This window comes from Mustela putorius, unplaced genomic scaffold, assembly GCF_011764305.1.
Source record: "Mustela putorius furo isolate JIRA1106 unplaced genomic scaffold, ASM1176430v1.1 tig00000508_pilon_pilon_pilon, whole genome shotgun sequence".
Classification (NCBI taxonomy): Eukaryota; Metazoa; Chordata; class Mammalia; order Carnivora; family Mustelidae; genus Mustela; species Mustela putorius.
In genome coordinates this window covers 6,815,031-6,832,612 of record NW_025421402.1, presented here as the reverse complement: position 1 = coordinate 6,832,612, position 17,582 = coordinate 6,815,031, and the positions used below count along the sequence as shown (strand labels likewise).

At 35.3% G+C, this 17,582-nt stretch overlaps 1 protein-coding gene across 1 annotated transcript in view; it reads left to right on the top strand.

Moving 5' to 3' along the window:
* The window catches only part of LOC101693115 (complement factor H-related protein 5), a 35,243-nt gene extending 20,652 nt beyond the window's left edge, over positions 1–14,591 (top strand). Inside the window, exons 3-8 of the mRNA XM_004756477.3 lie at positions 1,554–1,730; positions 2,481–2,663; positions 10,131–10,313; positions 11,269–11,442; positions 13,567–13,749; positions 14,174–14,591. Coding sequence (XP_004756534.1) covers positions 1,554–1,730; positions 2,481–2,663; positions 10,131–10,313; positions 11,269–11,442; positions 13,567–13,749; positions 14,174–14,370 — 1,097 coding nt within the window. The 3' untranslated portion in view covers positions 14,371–14,591. The remainder of the gene's footprint in view (positions 1–1,553; positions 1,731–2,480; positions 2,664–10,130; positions 10,314–11,268; positions 11,443–13,566; positions 13,750–14,173) is intronic.
* Positions 14,592–17,582: the final 2,991 nt, after the last annotated feature.

Here is a 17,582-nt window from a genome sequence, read left to right as displayed (position 1 = left end):
ATTCTGCTTTGCTAGATAAGGTATGATACATCTGTAATGGCCTATTTTATTATAAGCATGGGATAAACATGTAGGTATACCGAGAAAAGTGTTCTTAGAATAAATTTTTCACAGTATGCCCTGAAGCATTCCAACGTTTAGGTGTCAGGCAGAAGAGAAATAGGTGGCAAAGTAGCTGGAAAAAAGGAGGACCCAGAGAACAGGGAGAAGAAAACATCTTGGAATGACTGTTCTCATAGATGTGAAGAGAAGGAAGTGATTAAAGGATAAGGAGGTATAAGTGAATCCTGTGGAGTGGGCCTGGTCAATTCCAATTCCCTCATTCACTAAATTCCAATTCCCTCATTTACTAAATTCCAATTCCATTATTGACTAAACATGTATCCTAAGGCAATAGCCAAGCTTATTTGGAGCTTTGTTCACTCTTCCTCATCTGCAAAATGTTTTAATAATTACAAATGCTTTAATATGTCAAAGGATTGTTTTCCATTTTAGTATGACTCTAATATTTAAATTCCAGGTTTTAATTTTGCAAATTAATTAGCAAGCTAGGAAGGTTCCATATTTGAAAAATATTTTATAATATTTAGAAATTTCATAAATGTCACAAATGTCACAAACTTGATAAATTTAAAGGGATAATTTGCACATTCTGAAATTGAATCATCATAATCAACAGTTTATTAATAGATGATATACATTATAATCCAATAAGAATAGATAGTTGTATGTTATATAAATATTCAGGACACCTAGAATATGCCTAATTATGTGGCCTTGAATATGTTTCTTTATTTTGTTTCATGTTTCAGTTTATGGTTCAGTTTTATTTCTTTACTAATATAATCAACATGATATAATATAAATTAAGGAATTTTAATAGTGTCTTTAGACCATATTAGAAATACCTTACGTGTGTGCTGGTTCTCCAATTACATTTACATGAAACAAAACACCAACTATTAGTTGAGTGCAATTTTAAACTTATAGCATCACTTTTTTAATGCAAAGAATTAAAAAAAAAGATACTTTTATGTTTTGACAGTACAAAACAATATCACATATTTTATAAATAAATGACAGTTATAAAATTAGATCCAATACAAGCAAGTTGATGTTACAAATAAATTTTCAGGATACATATATTGTTATTCAATGCCTTAATATTTCTGAGTCCTCTATGAATTTAGAAGGTGTGTAACATCTAATATGGAATATTTTCCAAGGAGGAGGATTTAACTGATGCCCCTCTTTATATGTATTCATTTCCTCATTTTTTAAAAAAGATTTTATTTACTTATTTGACAAACAGAGATCATAACTAGGCAGAGAGGCAGGCATAGGGAGAGGGGGAAAGCAGGCTCCCCATTGAACAGAGAGCCCAATGCGGGGCTTGATCCCAGGACCCTGAGATCATGACCTGAGTCGAAGGCAGAGGCTTAACTCACTGAGCCACCCAGGCGCACCCCCTCATTTTTATAAGACACATAAAATTTACTGTGGTGATGATTGATTAGATATTCTCACCAAATTATTTGAACTTTTCTTTATAGAAATAGAATGCAAGGTTCCAGAAGTAGAAGAAAACTTAAGTGTTACCCCCAGAAAGGACAAATACAGAGTTGGAGATGTGTTGAAATTCTCCTGCAGATCAAGACTTAAAAGAGTTGGACCAGACTCAGTTCAATGTTATGACTTTGGATGGTCCCCTAACTTTCCAACATGTAAAGGTGAGTATCTATCTTACAATTGCTAAAACAAGAATTAGGATTTGGATATCAGCCTTTTTTTACCTCTTGATTTTCTGTTGGCTTTGAGTGTGTCTATAATCTAGTGCATTAAGCCAGGACATGTACTGGGTGGGTAGATCCTTCAGACTTCCTTAGTTAAGCAATTAACCTCCAATTGTTTCTTGAAATATGTAGTGGAAGTATGCATAGATACACATATGATGTCTCACATTCCTTTTGTTATTTTTCCTTTTGCCTACAGTTCCACCAATAATATTGGACACTTTGTATAGGATGCACCTCTCCTCAAGTTTCATTGTGTCTAAACGATATTCAAGAAACTTATTGTCAATTCAATCACATGTATGCTTTAATCAAAGTTAAAACATCTTGATCAAATGTTTTTCTCAAATGATGGCATTTTCTCAAACACTTCTAATAAAATGCTTCCATGAAATATGAATATTGCTGTAATTTACACAACCACATTTATTAATTGGTTTGCATACATCTTTAGAATAGCTAGAATATTAAACATATTTTCTGGGCTTAAATACACTTCCAATACACTCGTCCAGTGTAAGTAATAAAACTGGGAAACATGTTTCTGGTTTAACACCATTGTTTAAGAATGCTATAATAAATTATATTGTAAATTACATAAATTAATGTTAAATTTTTCTATTTTATGCATTATTAAGTTGTAGAATAGATAAATTAACCATTATTTACACAGTATTTCTCTTCTAGAGCAAACAAAACAGTGTGCTCCACCTCCTCAACTCCTCAATGGGAAAGTTAAAGAAACACCAAAAGAAATCTATGAACACAATGATTTGGTGGAATATGTTTGCAATACTAGATTTCTGATGAAGGGTTTTAAAAAAATTCAGTGTGTTGATGGACAATGGACAGACTTGCCTATGTGTATTGGTAATGTATAAAAAATATTCATGTTTAAACAGAAATCAACACTCTCTGTATCCATATAAACACATAAATTGCATTTTGTAAGGAAACATACTTTTGTGAAATTTTCACAGAGGTGGAAGGTATATGTAGAGAGATACCTGAACTTCATTATGGCTCTGTTGTTCAGTCTTCTGCCTCTCCCTATCACCATGGAGATTCGGTAGTTTTCAATTACATGGAAGACTTTACAATGATTGGACACAAGTCAGTTACATATCTTAATGGAATGTGGATCCCACTTCCTCAATGCATTAGTGAGAAGACACTTCTCAAATTGACAGTCAATGAAATTTAACATTTTATTGTAAAAGCTATATTTGCGAACGTATTTTTGAAATTGAGGTTTATTCTTGAAAATGACCAGTCGTAGGGGTACCTGGGTGGCTCAGTCAGGTAAGCTTCTGCTTTCTGCTCACCTCATGATCTCAGGGTCCTGGGATTGGACCCCCACATCAAGCTCCCTGCTCAGCCGGGAGTCTGCTTCTCCCTCTCCCTCTGACCTTCCTTCTCATGCTCTCTCTCTTTCTCTCAAATACGTAAATAAAATCTTATTTTAAAAAAGTCAGTTCTTCAATTATAATGAAAGCAGACATTGCTTATAGCTCATTATATGTCTACAAATTAGCAATAGAATTTAATCAGTGTTTCTGTCCCTGATAGTAACACTGTTTTTAAGTACGAAGCTAAATTTTACTTATGGTTATTCATATGATTTAAATAGGATTTCTAATTGCCAGGAAAATAGAACTGTATTCGCATAAATACCACTTTTGTTTTTAGGTGGTACTCTTAATTTCAGGCCCTGGAAAAAGGAAGTTAATACCCACTTGCTACCTTCCTAGAGGAATCTTGCCTCTCTCCAAGTCTCTAACAATTTCCCAATCTGTTTCAAAAGCAACAAGTTAATGTGCTGAGGGTGGATGGGCTGCAGGCCCTCTCAATCAGTAGGAGAACTCCGTCAAAAGAGGAAGTCAGCGTTAGACCAGGAAACCGATCTGATGGATGACTTCACTTAGGTTGATGTATGTAAATCATTCTGACCTTTGGATGACCAAGTCTTTTATGACTAACATGGAAAATATTGCGGACCCTTTTCATTTTTCTCTTGGAATGAGTTCTTTCCCAGAGTTTTCCTAAGTCCTACATTCAAAGAGAGCTCTGAGTGTCCCGTCTTACTTATTCATCAGATTTCTAGGCATTAATTGTTCCAAGGAGAAGGCAGGGCTTAGGCACACGGTCCATGAGAGCAGAGATTTACTCCTCTTTTGTTCATGATGTATTCCCAATACCCTAAAGACTGGCAGACATAGAGCACACGTTAAACAGGAGTTTGTTGAATGAATCATAAGTTTGGTTGTTTATCCTTACGTTTTTGCTAAACACATTCCCATTGGAAGTACTGTCAGTCCTTCAAGACCAAACCTCATCTTTGTCCTGTTCTATCTCCACTAATGATCACCCCTTGTTTCACATCAGGGAAAAACCTGAAGTTATAACAGGCATGAAAACGTTCAACTTTTCACTCTTATTCTAAATTATCTGCTTCAATTATTCTTATTTTCTGATCTCAGAGTTCGCCTTCCAAAGGTTAATCTATCTATATTCAGCTTAACATAATCCCCTTACACCTATCTTAGCCCTTACTCCAATTTTCTTCATTCAGTATTAATATCGTACCTCCAGCTAGTCTAGCTGTTCACTCTTCTCCGAATGTTTATTTTCTCCTAATAAACAAAGAAATTCTTTCAGAAACCAGTCATAGCGCAATGAGAACAACCACCACCACTCCTTTTGTCCCTCAGTTACCATCACCTGAACATCTTGTTTTATCTCCCTCAACATTGTGGACAAGCCTTAAAAACAGGACTAATTCTCAGCCTCTAGTGTGTTTTGAATTAGTCTCCTTTGTTTGATTTTTTTATTACAAAATCATTACTTCTTTGGCTAACCATTAACAAATCATTAACAAAGACCTACATCAACTCATATTTTATTGAATGCAAAATGTACTTCGATCTGCACTGAATTTTGGAAATATGTATTTACATAAAAAGTTGGTATATTTAACTGAGAGTCAGTAAAAATGTACTATTGTAGCATTATAATGTTGAATTATAACGTGATCCAGTATATAAAATAGCTTTTCAAAGATTATAAGAATATAAACAGGAAGCAGGTTGGGGCTTATAGCACTCAATTACTTATTCAAAAATCTGTTCCTATTTTTTAGCCATCATGCAGAAGATCTACTTAAATATTCACATTCTGTAAGAGACGTCTTAGCTGTACTTTTCATATTGTATTACATTACCTTTATTGAAAAAATATATTTAAGCTAGCAATTTCATATATTCTACTTTCACAGATAAATGTGGGACCAAATGTAGTCAAGGTGATGACTGTTCAGTATGTAGATCATCCTAAAAAGTGAGCCTCTTACACTTTTCTAATCCCCAAAGTGCAGGAGCTATTTATGATGGACATTGTCCCAGAAATATCCAGGACTGGACATAAGACTTACGTTCATACATAAGAGCCCATCTCATGCCATATGGTCAGTAGTAGGCTGGTTGGTGGGATTTATGGGCTCAGATGTTTATTTCATTATACTATTGACTCTAAGCTATTTTTTTTGATTCTTATTAGTCTTTTCAAGGGAATATTTTCATTTTATAGCAACTGATGAACTTGAAAAATGTAAATACAGCTTGAATAGAAAAGAGGTACAACCATTAAGTAAGACTGTATATGATCATAACGAGAAAGTAAGTTATAAATGCAGAGGAGCAACAAAGCTGAAACTCTCAACATGCATAAATGGGCGATGGAACCCCAAACTAAGCTGCATAGATAAGCTCTTGTTTTCAAAAACTTACTCTATTTCTTCCTAACTTGTAATTTTAGTACTTTTGTGTCTTTTAAAATTTTTTGCTTATGTATCACTACACATAATTTTTCAGCTGGGAGGAAATTCAGAAACTAGCCCAAACACTATTCCTAAGTATTAATTGCATCAGTACCTTAGTCGGCTATAAAACAAAACCCAGAAACGTGGTGGCCTTAAATTAACATCCAATCAGGTAGCTGTAAGAATTAGCATTTGGGTTTTCTTTGAGGCTGAAGAGGGCACAAAGTTGGTGTCCCCCTCCTCCCCTTCAAGTTTCCGTTCCCAGAGAAGCCTCCAAATGTGCTGCAAATCTGAAGTCTGTCCCTGGAGCTGACATTCCAGGACAGGTAAATAGGCCTTTGTCACAGCAAGCCTGGGGGTGTGTTTCAGTCGGCTGTCTGTGGAATGCCCTGGAGGTGGTAGGAATGCCCTGGAGGTGGTAGCCTGTCATGAATGACCTCCCCAGGGTTACAGTCCTGTGGGACCCAGAAAGGCAAGCCCATCTGGCCAGGAGAGGCAGGAAATCAAGGAGCGTCCCCTCTGTGGGCTGAGCGTGCTTGCCAGCTTTAGCGAGGCAGCGGGAGAAGACAGAGCTCGGGCCCCAGGAGAGCCCTGGGCTGGAGTGCACCCGCGGGTGGTACCAAGGAGGAGAAAAAGTGTCAGCATCTCCACGGCGGAAAGAGTCCCAACAGACCCCTGCCCCTCAGGGAGATGTTTTAAGATTAGCAAATGAATCTCCTTCTCATGTGTCTAGGTGTTTCTCCAACTCCTCCTTTCACGTGGTCCCCTGAGGTTCCTGACTCGCAGCGCCTGGGTGGCTCAGTGGGTTAAGTGACTGCCTTCCAATGCCCTCATGATCTCAAGGTCGGGGGGATCGAGCCCCACATCAGGCTTTCTGCTGAACTGGAAGTCTGCTTCTCCTTCTCCCTCTGCCTGTTGCTCCCCTTGCTTGTGTGGCTTGTGCTCTCTCTGTCAAATAAATAAATAAAATCTTAAAAAAAAAGAAATCTCAGTTCTCTGCAGCCCATTGGGTCTCCTGGATGTGAGACCCTTTGGTTTTCAAAGCCAGGTGTTTGGGGGGGCTCATCTTGCTTTTGCCAGTCCCAGAGTTTGGGGTGCTGATGTGTGACACGGACCTCTCTCTGCTCAGGGAGAAGCTTGTGTGGGAGAACACCTGACTGTGTGTGGCCCTGCCAGGGGTGGGGTTTCTGTCCCTACTGGGTCTCTGACTCTCATACCCATCTGGAAGTGGCCTTTTCACTGTTTATTGTGAGGGAGCTATTCAGCTAGAGGAAATTGTTCCATATATACCTGTGAGTCTCTGGGAGGAGTGAGGTCAGTTTCTTCCTATGCATTTGTCCTCCCACTCGAATCGTGCACATTGATTTTATACTCTGACACTATACCAGTTGCATTATTCATTTTAGGTACTATTTTGTAGATCTGTTGCAATTTCTATAAGCAATTATATCACTGAAAATACAAGACTTTATTTTTGCCGGCTCATATTTATTTACTGACTAGGACCTCTGGTAAACTGTTGAAACAAAGCGACGAAAACATACATCTTTGTCCCATTCCTGATCACTGGGAGAGGGTATTCAACATTTTACCACAAGTATAATGTCAGTTTAGGATTTCTGTAAATGCCCTTATCAGTTTCAGGAAATTGCCTTCTATTCTCACTTAACTGAGAAATTTTATGATCACCAATGTTGAATGTTTTTAAATGCTTCTTATGTATCTCTTGATATGATAATATGACTTCCTTAATTCTGTTAATACAGTGAGGTATAGACATGAATCTTGGGATGTTGAACAAATCTCTCTTCCCTAGAGTTAACTCTACTAGATGGTGACATGTTATTCTTTCTACATTTTCATGTACTCGATTTGCTGATATATTTTTAAGTTTTATATCTATATGCATGGGGAATATAAATCTATAGTTACTTTTTCTTTAAATGCATCTCCCAAGTTTTCTTATTAGGATTATCGTGGCCTCATAAAACAAAATGAGGACTGCTTTCTGCTTCTCTGTTTTCTGAAAGTATTTATGTAATTTTATTATAACACATTATTATTTTATTATTTTTACCTTAAATGTTTGATAGACTTCACCCACAAAGTCATCTGATACATAATTTGCTTTTTTGGGGGAAGTTTTTCTTGATGAAGAATTCAATTTGTTTAGTAAGTAGTGAAATATTCAGATTTTCTTCTTGTCTTTTGTCAATGCAAGGAAGTTGTATTTTTGAAGAATATCTCTCTTTTATCTAATTTATGAAGTTGATTGGTGTACAACTATTTTAATAGTCACTTAATATTCTATCTTCCTTTAAATAGTTTATTTGTTGGTATCACTTCATTCATTCTTGACATTGATATTTGTTTCTCTCTTATACTTGATTACTCTTCCTGGGGTTTTTTTTTCTTCAGTTTTATTAATATTTCCAAATAACCAATTTTAACACTTAGTTTTCTTCATTTAGTCTCTCATCTATTTTTTAGCCTTACTAACATTCATGGTCTTTTCTGTGTTCTTTTTTCTATTTGTCTTTCTCAATTCTCTCTCTTCTGTGGACTTAACTGTTTTTTTTTTTAATTCTAATTACGTTGGTTTTAATTTTATATTTCATTTCTTAAGGTAGAAAATTGAAACATGGATTTAAACCATCCTACTTTTTAAAGAGAAACTCCATTTTTCCCTCCAAGTACTACTGTAGCAGTCTCAAAAATTTTACATGCACTTCATTTTCATTTAATTCTATCTGAAATGTTTCCTAATATTCCTTGTGATTTCTTCTTTAATCTGTCAGTTATTTACAGGGTTTGTTTTTTTTTTTTTTTGCTTAATTTCCAGATTTTTTTTTTCTCTAAATAGATTCATTCTCCTTTAAGACTTTTTTTGGTGGTGTGATTCCTGTACAAAGTACTGCAAAAAATAATGACAATAATAATAATTTTAAAAACTAGAAATAAAATAAATATAAATAATTAAGATACAAAAATATAAAGAAGCTTTTTTTATTTAAAAAAAAAAAGCATAAACAGATGATTAGCAGAATAGTAATTTTGCCTTTAGGGAAATTTAGTTGTTAGACCAAAGTCTGGAAAATGTATCAGAGGAAGTACTAATTACGATTATTAGTGCAGAAGTGGTTAAACATCAGATACAGAAGAAACTCTGTCCTTGATACTGCATTGAAAAAATATGCCAAGATATTTAGAACAAATAAGAAAAAGGTTTCTTTTAAATATAAAATACTTCTACACTTAGAAAATATGAGAAAGAGAAAATATAAGATAGAAATAGAAAATATTAGTTACATGAATGAATTGTATTCAGTCAAATATTTCTCTGCATTGACTACAAAATCTCGGGTAATTGAAGGGACTGACAAGACTTCCCCATGTACAATCACATAAGGCCTTTGATGAAATAAACGCACTACAGGAGAAAGCAAAATCAAGGAATCATAAAGAGGTTCAAAAGCCTCCAAGTAGAGCCATCCAGAGTCTTCCCTCAGTTTTGAACAAAACTTGCTTTTGTTCAAAACATGCTTTGTCTTCAGATTAAGAGCTGCCACGATATATGTGTGGTATCTCAGTTCTTTGGGAGCTCAAACACAAGTTTACAGAGGAATCATGTGTCCCTGCTGGTCATGCAACTGAAGCCAGCCTGTCTGATCTGTTCAAGAGGGTGCATTTCATTAACCTTCCTACCTCTCAACAGTGTAGGCAAGCTAGGAAACAGTATCTCCAGAGAGTTTTGTAACTTTAAAAACACAGTTTAAGGGTGCCTGGGTGGCATAGTTGTTAAGCGTCTGCCTTCGGCTCAGGTCATGATCCCAGGGTCCTGGGATCCAGGCCCCACATCTGGCTCCCCGCTCAGCAGGAAGCCTGCTTCTCCTTCTCCTGATCCCCCTGCTTGTGTTCCCTCTCTCTCGCTCTGTGTCTCTCTCTGTCAAATAAATACATAAAATCTTAAAAAACCAAAACCAAAAACACTATAAATCATTAAGGATTTTTTCTTTTTCTTCTTAATTTTTTTCTTAGCCAAGAATCTGAAACTGATAATTGTCATTTGTTTCAATTTATATCAATTGATAATTGATCGTTAACTATATGTAATTCTTCCTCTGACTAATTAACTTCTATTCCACATCTTGTGAAGGTTTTAAACCAAGCACAATACATTTGATTATGGATATAAGTATTTATTTAGTGCCTCTTACTGCGTGGACAATTCAGTTAGAACCTCCAAATGGTTAGAAATCATTAAAATAAGTTTTACATAAATTATGCAAGATTTATCACAGAAAGAATAAAACAGTTACTACAAGACGGTGAGACTATAAGCCGCATGTGATATATTAAAGTGCTCTACAAGCTGATGAGCATAACATGTTTAGATATAGACCATAATGTCATTATTTGATCACTAATGGTACATTACTACTGAGTTTCCTGTTTAATTATCTTTGTAATGTGTTTAACTTGTGATTTTTAATCAAGAAATCTAATTTTAATATTTTTAGAAGTTAGCACGCAGCCGTGCCCCCCTCCACCTCAGATTCCCAATGCTCAAAATATGGCAACGACGGTGAATTATCAGGATGGAGAAAAAGTATCTGTTGTCTGTCAAGACAATTATGTAATTCAGGGTGCAGAAGAAATTGTGTGCCGAGATGGAAGCTGGCAGTCAATACCACGCTGTGCTGGTCAGTAGCCCATAACTTGCTTTATAACATTCTTCCAAATGAGGTTAACGCTCCTCAGTGCTTTGTGTAAAGGAACAACATGAAGGCCTTTCTCTAGATCTGTTTCACTTTACCTCGAAGCAGTAAATTACAAACTAAGTATATAAATCAATCAGTATTCTTTCTGCTGTGAAATGAACAGACAACAGCTTTGGGTTATTGTGAAAATACCATAGAAAATTTCTGCTTCCGTCTATTTTACTCCTCATAATGAACAGGACAAGAATGAAAGGGGCATAGCAAACAAGTAGATAATAGCACAGATTTTATGGAGATATATATGCTTGCAAGTTTCAAATGTTTTTCAGGTTTTCAGTATCTAATTTGTCCAAGTTATCCTTATTTTAAAACCCCAAGTGGTATTTGATTGCACTTTTCAATTTATACATTGTATCTATACCTGACCCTTTGATCTCTGTTCTTCATACAGAATAACTTGGGTGTCCTCATCTCCTGTTTGTATCTTCAGTTAATCATCTTCTCCTTTCAACTCTAGTACTCTTTAAAGTGTGTTAATTCTTCATTTATTGTCTAAGGAAGTGCCTACCGTGTTTGTTTTTCTAAGGGCCTAAAATCACATTCATAAATAGGATGACTGCAAGCCAAAATTTGGCATCAAATGATTTTTCACTATTATTTTCTTGTGGTGTACAAATTCATATTGAATTTATATAATTTTTAATATTGATTTTACTAAAAATGGGAAATGTCCAGAAAAATTCTCATTTTCATAGGAGCTTAAATCTTATCAAAGGATATTTATCTCCTTTTCTTCAATCTTATATGTAAATTTCCTAAATTGGCACTCTTTCATGACAGATTAAGTGTTGATTTTAAATCTCTCTTATCCCGTTCATTGATTTGCTACTCAAAATGATCATTACGTTAGAGATGCTATTTTTTTCTTTCTATTCAGCTATTTCCTGTGAGAATCCACCCAAAGTAGAAAATGCTATTATACTAAATGAGAAGCCTAGGTATCTACCTGGTCAGACTGCACGTTATGAATGCATCAAACCTTTTGAATTGCTTGGGGAAGTAGAAGTGACGTGTTTAGACGGATATTGGTCACAACCGCCTCGGTGTGCAGGTAAAGTATCTTATTTCCCCTCGGGTTTTAGAGAATATATTAGGGACTAAATATGTCAATATAAATAAATATAGTGACATACTTCTTATGGAATTTTTTTTTCATCTCAAATACAATGGTGGTGCTTATAATACAATTTTTTTTTCTTTTTGTGGACTGCATAGTGATAATTTATATTTATTTTATGGAAGATTTGACCACATTAGGACAGTTGGAGTCATGGAAAGTTCTCTCTCTCTCTTTATCCCTCTCTCTCTCTCTCTTTTTTTTTTTTAAGAGAGAGAGCACATGAGTGTAAACAGTGAAGGGAGGAATAAGGGGAGGGAGAGAGAGAATCTTTAGCAGACGCCACACTGAGTGTGGAGCCCAACACTCGATCTTACGACCCTGAGAGTATGACAAGAGCAGAAATCAAGAGTCAGACGTTTAATCGACTGAGCCACTCAGGTGCCAAGAAAATTCTCTATCTTAAGTGTTAAGAAGCTCAGTTATTTCCTGAGGAATAAATGTACTAAACATATGTTGGGGGGTGGGGCCTATTTCACTTTGAGACACACAATCAATCAGCAGCTGGGGCATATCATGGAATGTGATATAAATTTGGGCTCCTTCAGCATGTGGACTATAAAAAGGTAGGTTTCTAGCTGAGGTCAACCAGAGAATTCATATATATAGGAAAAAACTCTGAGAACCTGGTCATAACACACTCCAGTATTTAGAGTTTTGGAAATATTATAGGAGGACATATTATAAGGAGATAGAAGTATTATAAAGAGGAGATATTATAGCTGGTTGTTTTTCAAATCAAATTTTGCCTGGCATATATAGTTTCCAGTCTTTTACTTGAGCCCACGTATGTTTTCACATTGACGTTAGTTTCTTTTAGTTGCCATACACTCAGCTCTTGTGTGTCCACTCTGCCACCCTCAGTCTTTTAACTGAAGAATTTAAACCATTTACAGTTGGAGTAATTATTGATAGATTAATGGCTGTGTCAGTGATTTTATTTGCCTTGTGTTTCTTTCCCATGTTTCTCACTCTCATTTCTTTTTTTGCCAATTCTTTGGATTTTTTTTGGAATATTTTAAAATAATCTCATTTTCATGTGTCTTTATTGTTTTGGTGCATATTTCTTTGTATAGTTTTATCCATGGTTGCTCAAGGTATTAAGATGCACATATATAGCTTGGCACTTCTCCCCTTGGTTTTGACATTTTACCACTTCGAGTGATGAGGAAAACTTACTTCCACTTAGGGTGGAATGGACCCACTTAGGGTCCATTTACTCACCCCACATTTTATTTTATTTTATTTATTACTTATTTATCGAGATAGAAAGAGGGGGAGGGATTGGAGTTTTAGAAGGAGGAGAGAGAAAATCTTCATTACACAAATGTGTAATTCTTTCACGTTAATTAACAAAGTTGATGTTCCTTTTGTAATAGAAATGACAATCAATAAACAAGGACTAGAGATCGAATAGAAACTGCAGTATGTTATATGTAACAAGAAAGTTTCCTTGTTCCTATTAGCTATCCATCTGCCCAGTACTGAATCGGGAGGAAAAACACTTTTTAACACCAGAATATGGTAAAGGAAACATATTTGTTAATGCTTTATGTATGCTTTTATGTGGTATGAAAGGAAAGGTTTAAAAGTGTGATTCTCAGTTTAAGTGATTAATATTTCTTCAGTGGGGGTGCCTGGGTGGCTCAGTTGGTTATTTTAATGTTACATATTTTTGTAACATATGTAATGTGACCTATCTTAACGTTAGGACTGCATCTTAACCATTGTTTATTGTTTAAGGGTATGCCTTCTACTCAGGTCATGATCTTGGGGTCCTGGGATGGAGCCCCACATCAGGCTCCCTGCCCAGAAGGGAGGCTGATTCTCCCTCTGCCTCCCCCTACTTGGCCTGTGCTCTCTCTGTCTCCCTGACTCTCACTCTCTCTCTCTCTCTCTTTCAATAAATGCATAAATCGTTTTTTTAATAAAATAAAATTTCTTAAATGAATCATTTCTGTCAGCAGAAATCACAAGTTTTGATATTGCTTTTTTTATTTGCTTTATTTTAACCTGTTTTTCTTTGGTCTTTCAATAAATCAAATATTTTTTTTTAAGAACCTAGTGGAAAATGTGTGTCTCCTCCATCTATTGACAATGGAGACATTACCTCATTCCCACTACCAGCATATGCTCCGGGATTGTCAGTAGAGTACAAATGTCAGGTCTTCTATGTACTTCAGGGACCCAGGACCGTAACATGCAGAAATGGAAAGTGGTCATCACCACCAAAATGCTTAGGTAAATATTTCAATATTCTCATGGATCCTGGGAAAATCAGTATAATAGAAGTTTTGCTGTTATTAATAGACTTGTCATGGGTTAACAAACATTCATTGAATGCTGACTACCAAGTACTAATGTGTAACGAAATAAAGTTGGAAGAAAAACCTCTGTTTCAAGCAAAAGATCTTTTAATGAAAGAACTTGATTTCATTGATACTATGAATCTTTGATTATAACATTTAATTATCACAGCTTAAACATAGCACCTCATTTTGCATCACTCACCATTTAAAGTGTTTAAAATGGACACGAGGGTCTTTCAATGAGTTGGTTTGAAAAAGGTTTCGGAAATGAAGCTCTGGCCCAGTGTAGAAGATTCTACCTGAAAGTCTGAAATTCTGTTTTCAATGTTTTATGTTCTGTTTTTTTTTTTTTTTAGCACCCTGTGCAGTATCAGAAGAAATCTTGAGAAGACATAATATAAGATTTCGATGGTCTTATGAGAAAAAATTATATTCTCCAACAGGGGATATGATTGAATTTGAATGTCTTCGTGGATATCGTAAAAAGACACCAATGCATACATTCCGAGCCATATGTCAGGATGGGAAACTGTTATATCCTGAATGTGAATAAAACAATGATTAAGATGCAGTCCTAAAATTAAAATATGTACATTTATTCAGAATTTTTCATTCTCAATCCAATTCTCAGTTTATTTTTTCAAGTATTGTGTAACTCACTTATATTCATAAATCAGAATTTGTATTGAATATTATATGCATGATGTGATGATAATAAGAGGGATGAATAAATCACTTCTTAAAAGCACCTCATTAAAACTTGGCCAACCAAAATGCTTTGTGCTCTACTCATAAAATACTTACAGCAAGAAACTAGATTCAGTCACTCCAGTGCATACTTCCATCCATCTTTCCCTCTAACTTTCTCAAAGCTTCTTCCATTAATTCTGGGACTGAGACTCTCTGTTCAGAGGAAATGGGAGAAAATGCTTTTCTCCATCTTTAAGGTAATTTCACTTCAAAAATACATAAAAGCCTAACTATGTCGTACCTACCTGTAAGTAATAAGATGTCAGTAGTTATTATCTACTTTTTCTTATCTACCAAATGATGAAATGCAAGATCTTCTACAAGATGGATATCTAGCACACATAAAAATTTGAACACATCATAAAGAGAAATTAGAATCTAATTGGGTACATAACTGGCATACTATAACATGACAAGTGACCAAAAAATCCTATACCAAGTATAAACACACACACATACACAGAGTATAACTTGATCCCACATAAATGTTTATAAAACAAAGATTGTCGGGAAGTACAATAAAATATTTATAATAATTATACTTGAATTCAGAAATGCTGGGCTAAGAGTTTGTGGTTAACCACGGAATGGGAGAAAATATTCACAAGTGACAGTACAAAGGGCTGATGTCCAAGATCTATAAGGAACTCTTCAAATTCAACACACACAAAACAGATAATCATGCCAAAAATTGGGCAGAAGACATGAACAGACACTTCTCCAATGAAGACATACAAAGGGCTGATATCCAAGATCTATCAAGAATTCCTCAAACTTAACACATATAAAACAGATAATCACATCAAAAAGTGGGCAGAAGGCATGAACAGACACTTCTCCAAAGAAGACATACAGATAGCTAACAGACACATGACAAATGTTCATCATTACTAGCCGTCAGGGAGATTCAAATCAAAACCACACTGAGATACCGCCTTACACAGTAGAACGGCCAGAATTAACAAGACAGTAAACAACATGTGTTGGATAGGATGTGGAGAAAGAGGAACGCTCTTCCACTGTTGGTGGGAATGCAAGTTGGTGCAACCACTTTGGAAATCAGTGTGGAGAGTCTTTAAGAAATTCAAAATAGAGCTTCCCTATGACCCTGTAATTACACTACAGGGTATTTACCCTGAAGAGACTGATGTAGTGAAAAGAAAGGCCATCTGTACCTGAATGTTCATAGCAGCAATGGCCACAGCCGCCAAACTATGGAAAGAGCCAAGATACCCTACAACAGATGAATGGATAAAGAAGATATGGTCCATATATATTATGGAGTATTATGCCTCCATCAGAAAGAATGAATACCCAACTTTTGTAGCAACATGGATGGGACTGGAGGAGATTATGCTGAGTGAAATAAGTCAAGCAGAGAGAGAATTATCATATGGTTTTGCTTATTTGTGGAGCATGAGTAATAACATGGAGGACATTGGGAAATGGATAGGAGAAGTGAGTTGGGGCAACTAGAAGTGGGAGAGACTATGGACTCTGAGAAACAAACTGAGGGTTGGGAGGGGAGGGAGATGGGGGGTTGGGTGAGCCTGGTGGTGGGTATTAAGGAAGGCACCTATTACATGGAGCATTGGGTATGGTGCATAAACGAATTCTGGAACATTGAATAGAAATTTTTAAAATAAATAAAAATTAAAAAAAAAAAGAGTTAGTGTTTAAGTCCTTAATGCTCACCTGTATTTTCCATGTTTTCTGTCTTTGTATCACCTTTGAACTACAATAAAGATGGTTATTTTATTTGGGTGCCTGGCTGGCTCAACCAGTGGAATATGCCCTCACTCTCAGGGTTGTGAGTTTGAGCCCCACATTGGCTGTAGAGGTTACTTAAATATGTAAATAAATCATTTTAAAATTAAAATAAAATAAGAATATATTAAAAGTAAGATGGTATATGTGGAAAATTATGAGGACCTTTTTGATAACGATCTTCAAGTCTAATGACATCCTCATGATTTTGCTGCTCAAGGGGGTTTTGGAATCATTCAACCACAAGAGTCTGAAATACAATTTTTATGTTCATACATTTCAAACAACATAATTGGTTGAAATCAGTTGACTTCTACAAAACCATGAAAACTTTAAGATGAAAATAAAGATATAATTAAGGTAAAAATACTTTAAGGTGATATCTTATTAATTCATTTTGCATCAAATCCAGTGGCATTCTTAGAATGAGAAACTGGTTGTCTCCAATGGAGTCAATTTATCTAAATCTAAAACACAAGCGACAGCCAATTTTCTCACATTGAAAGGAACATTGTTACAATTGGCAAGTTATCTTTGCTGTTAATATTGGTTTATATATACTATTTCTCCAAAACTTTTCACCTACTGTTTGTGGAATCTATTTCTGACTCTTAACCTGTAATCAATATAGTGTATAATTAATCATTTTCATTGCTGGCGATTTTTAAAATGAATTCTATTCTTTTTCTTTACTTACTAATTGTCATTCTGGTGTGAAGATGAGTGCTAATTTATGCTCTTTAATTTCCAATATTTAGAGTAAGAACTTGATGAAGTAACCATTGATAGCTTTAAAGATTTTTTCTTTTTTTTTTTCAGCATGTATCAGCATGGAATTTTTATTTATTCAGTTTGTCACAAATAATTACAGTCATTATTCTTTGAAGCTCAAATTATCCCAAATCTGGCTAGTAAGTGCCTCTTGAACCTTGTCTTGATTGCTTTGTTATACCCACTTGTCTTTGAGTGTTTCATTTCTTGTTAGCATAACACAATGCTCTAGGCTCAGTGTATATCTCCCTGACCAATACCCATAATCATACAGCTTTCCAAAAAGGTCTGAATCTTTTTATTGGGAAATAGTGTTTAAAACACAAGAATTGTGTTATTGGTACTATATGGGAATGTCCAATACTGTTGAAATGTCTTTTAATGTCTTTTTTGCTTGTGGGAAAGCTGAAGTAGAAATGAAATTTAAAATTCATTGGCTCCTATTGGATCTTACCATTCAGTGTTATAAATAATACA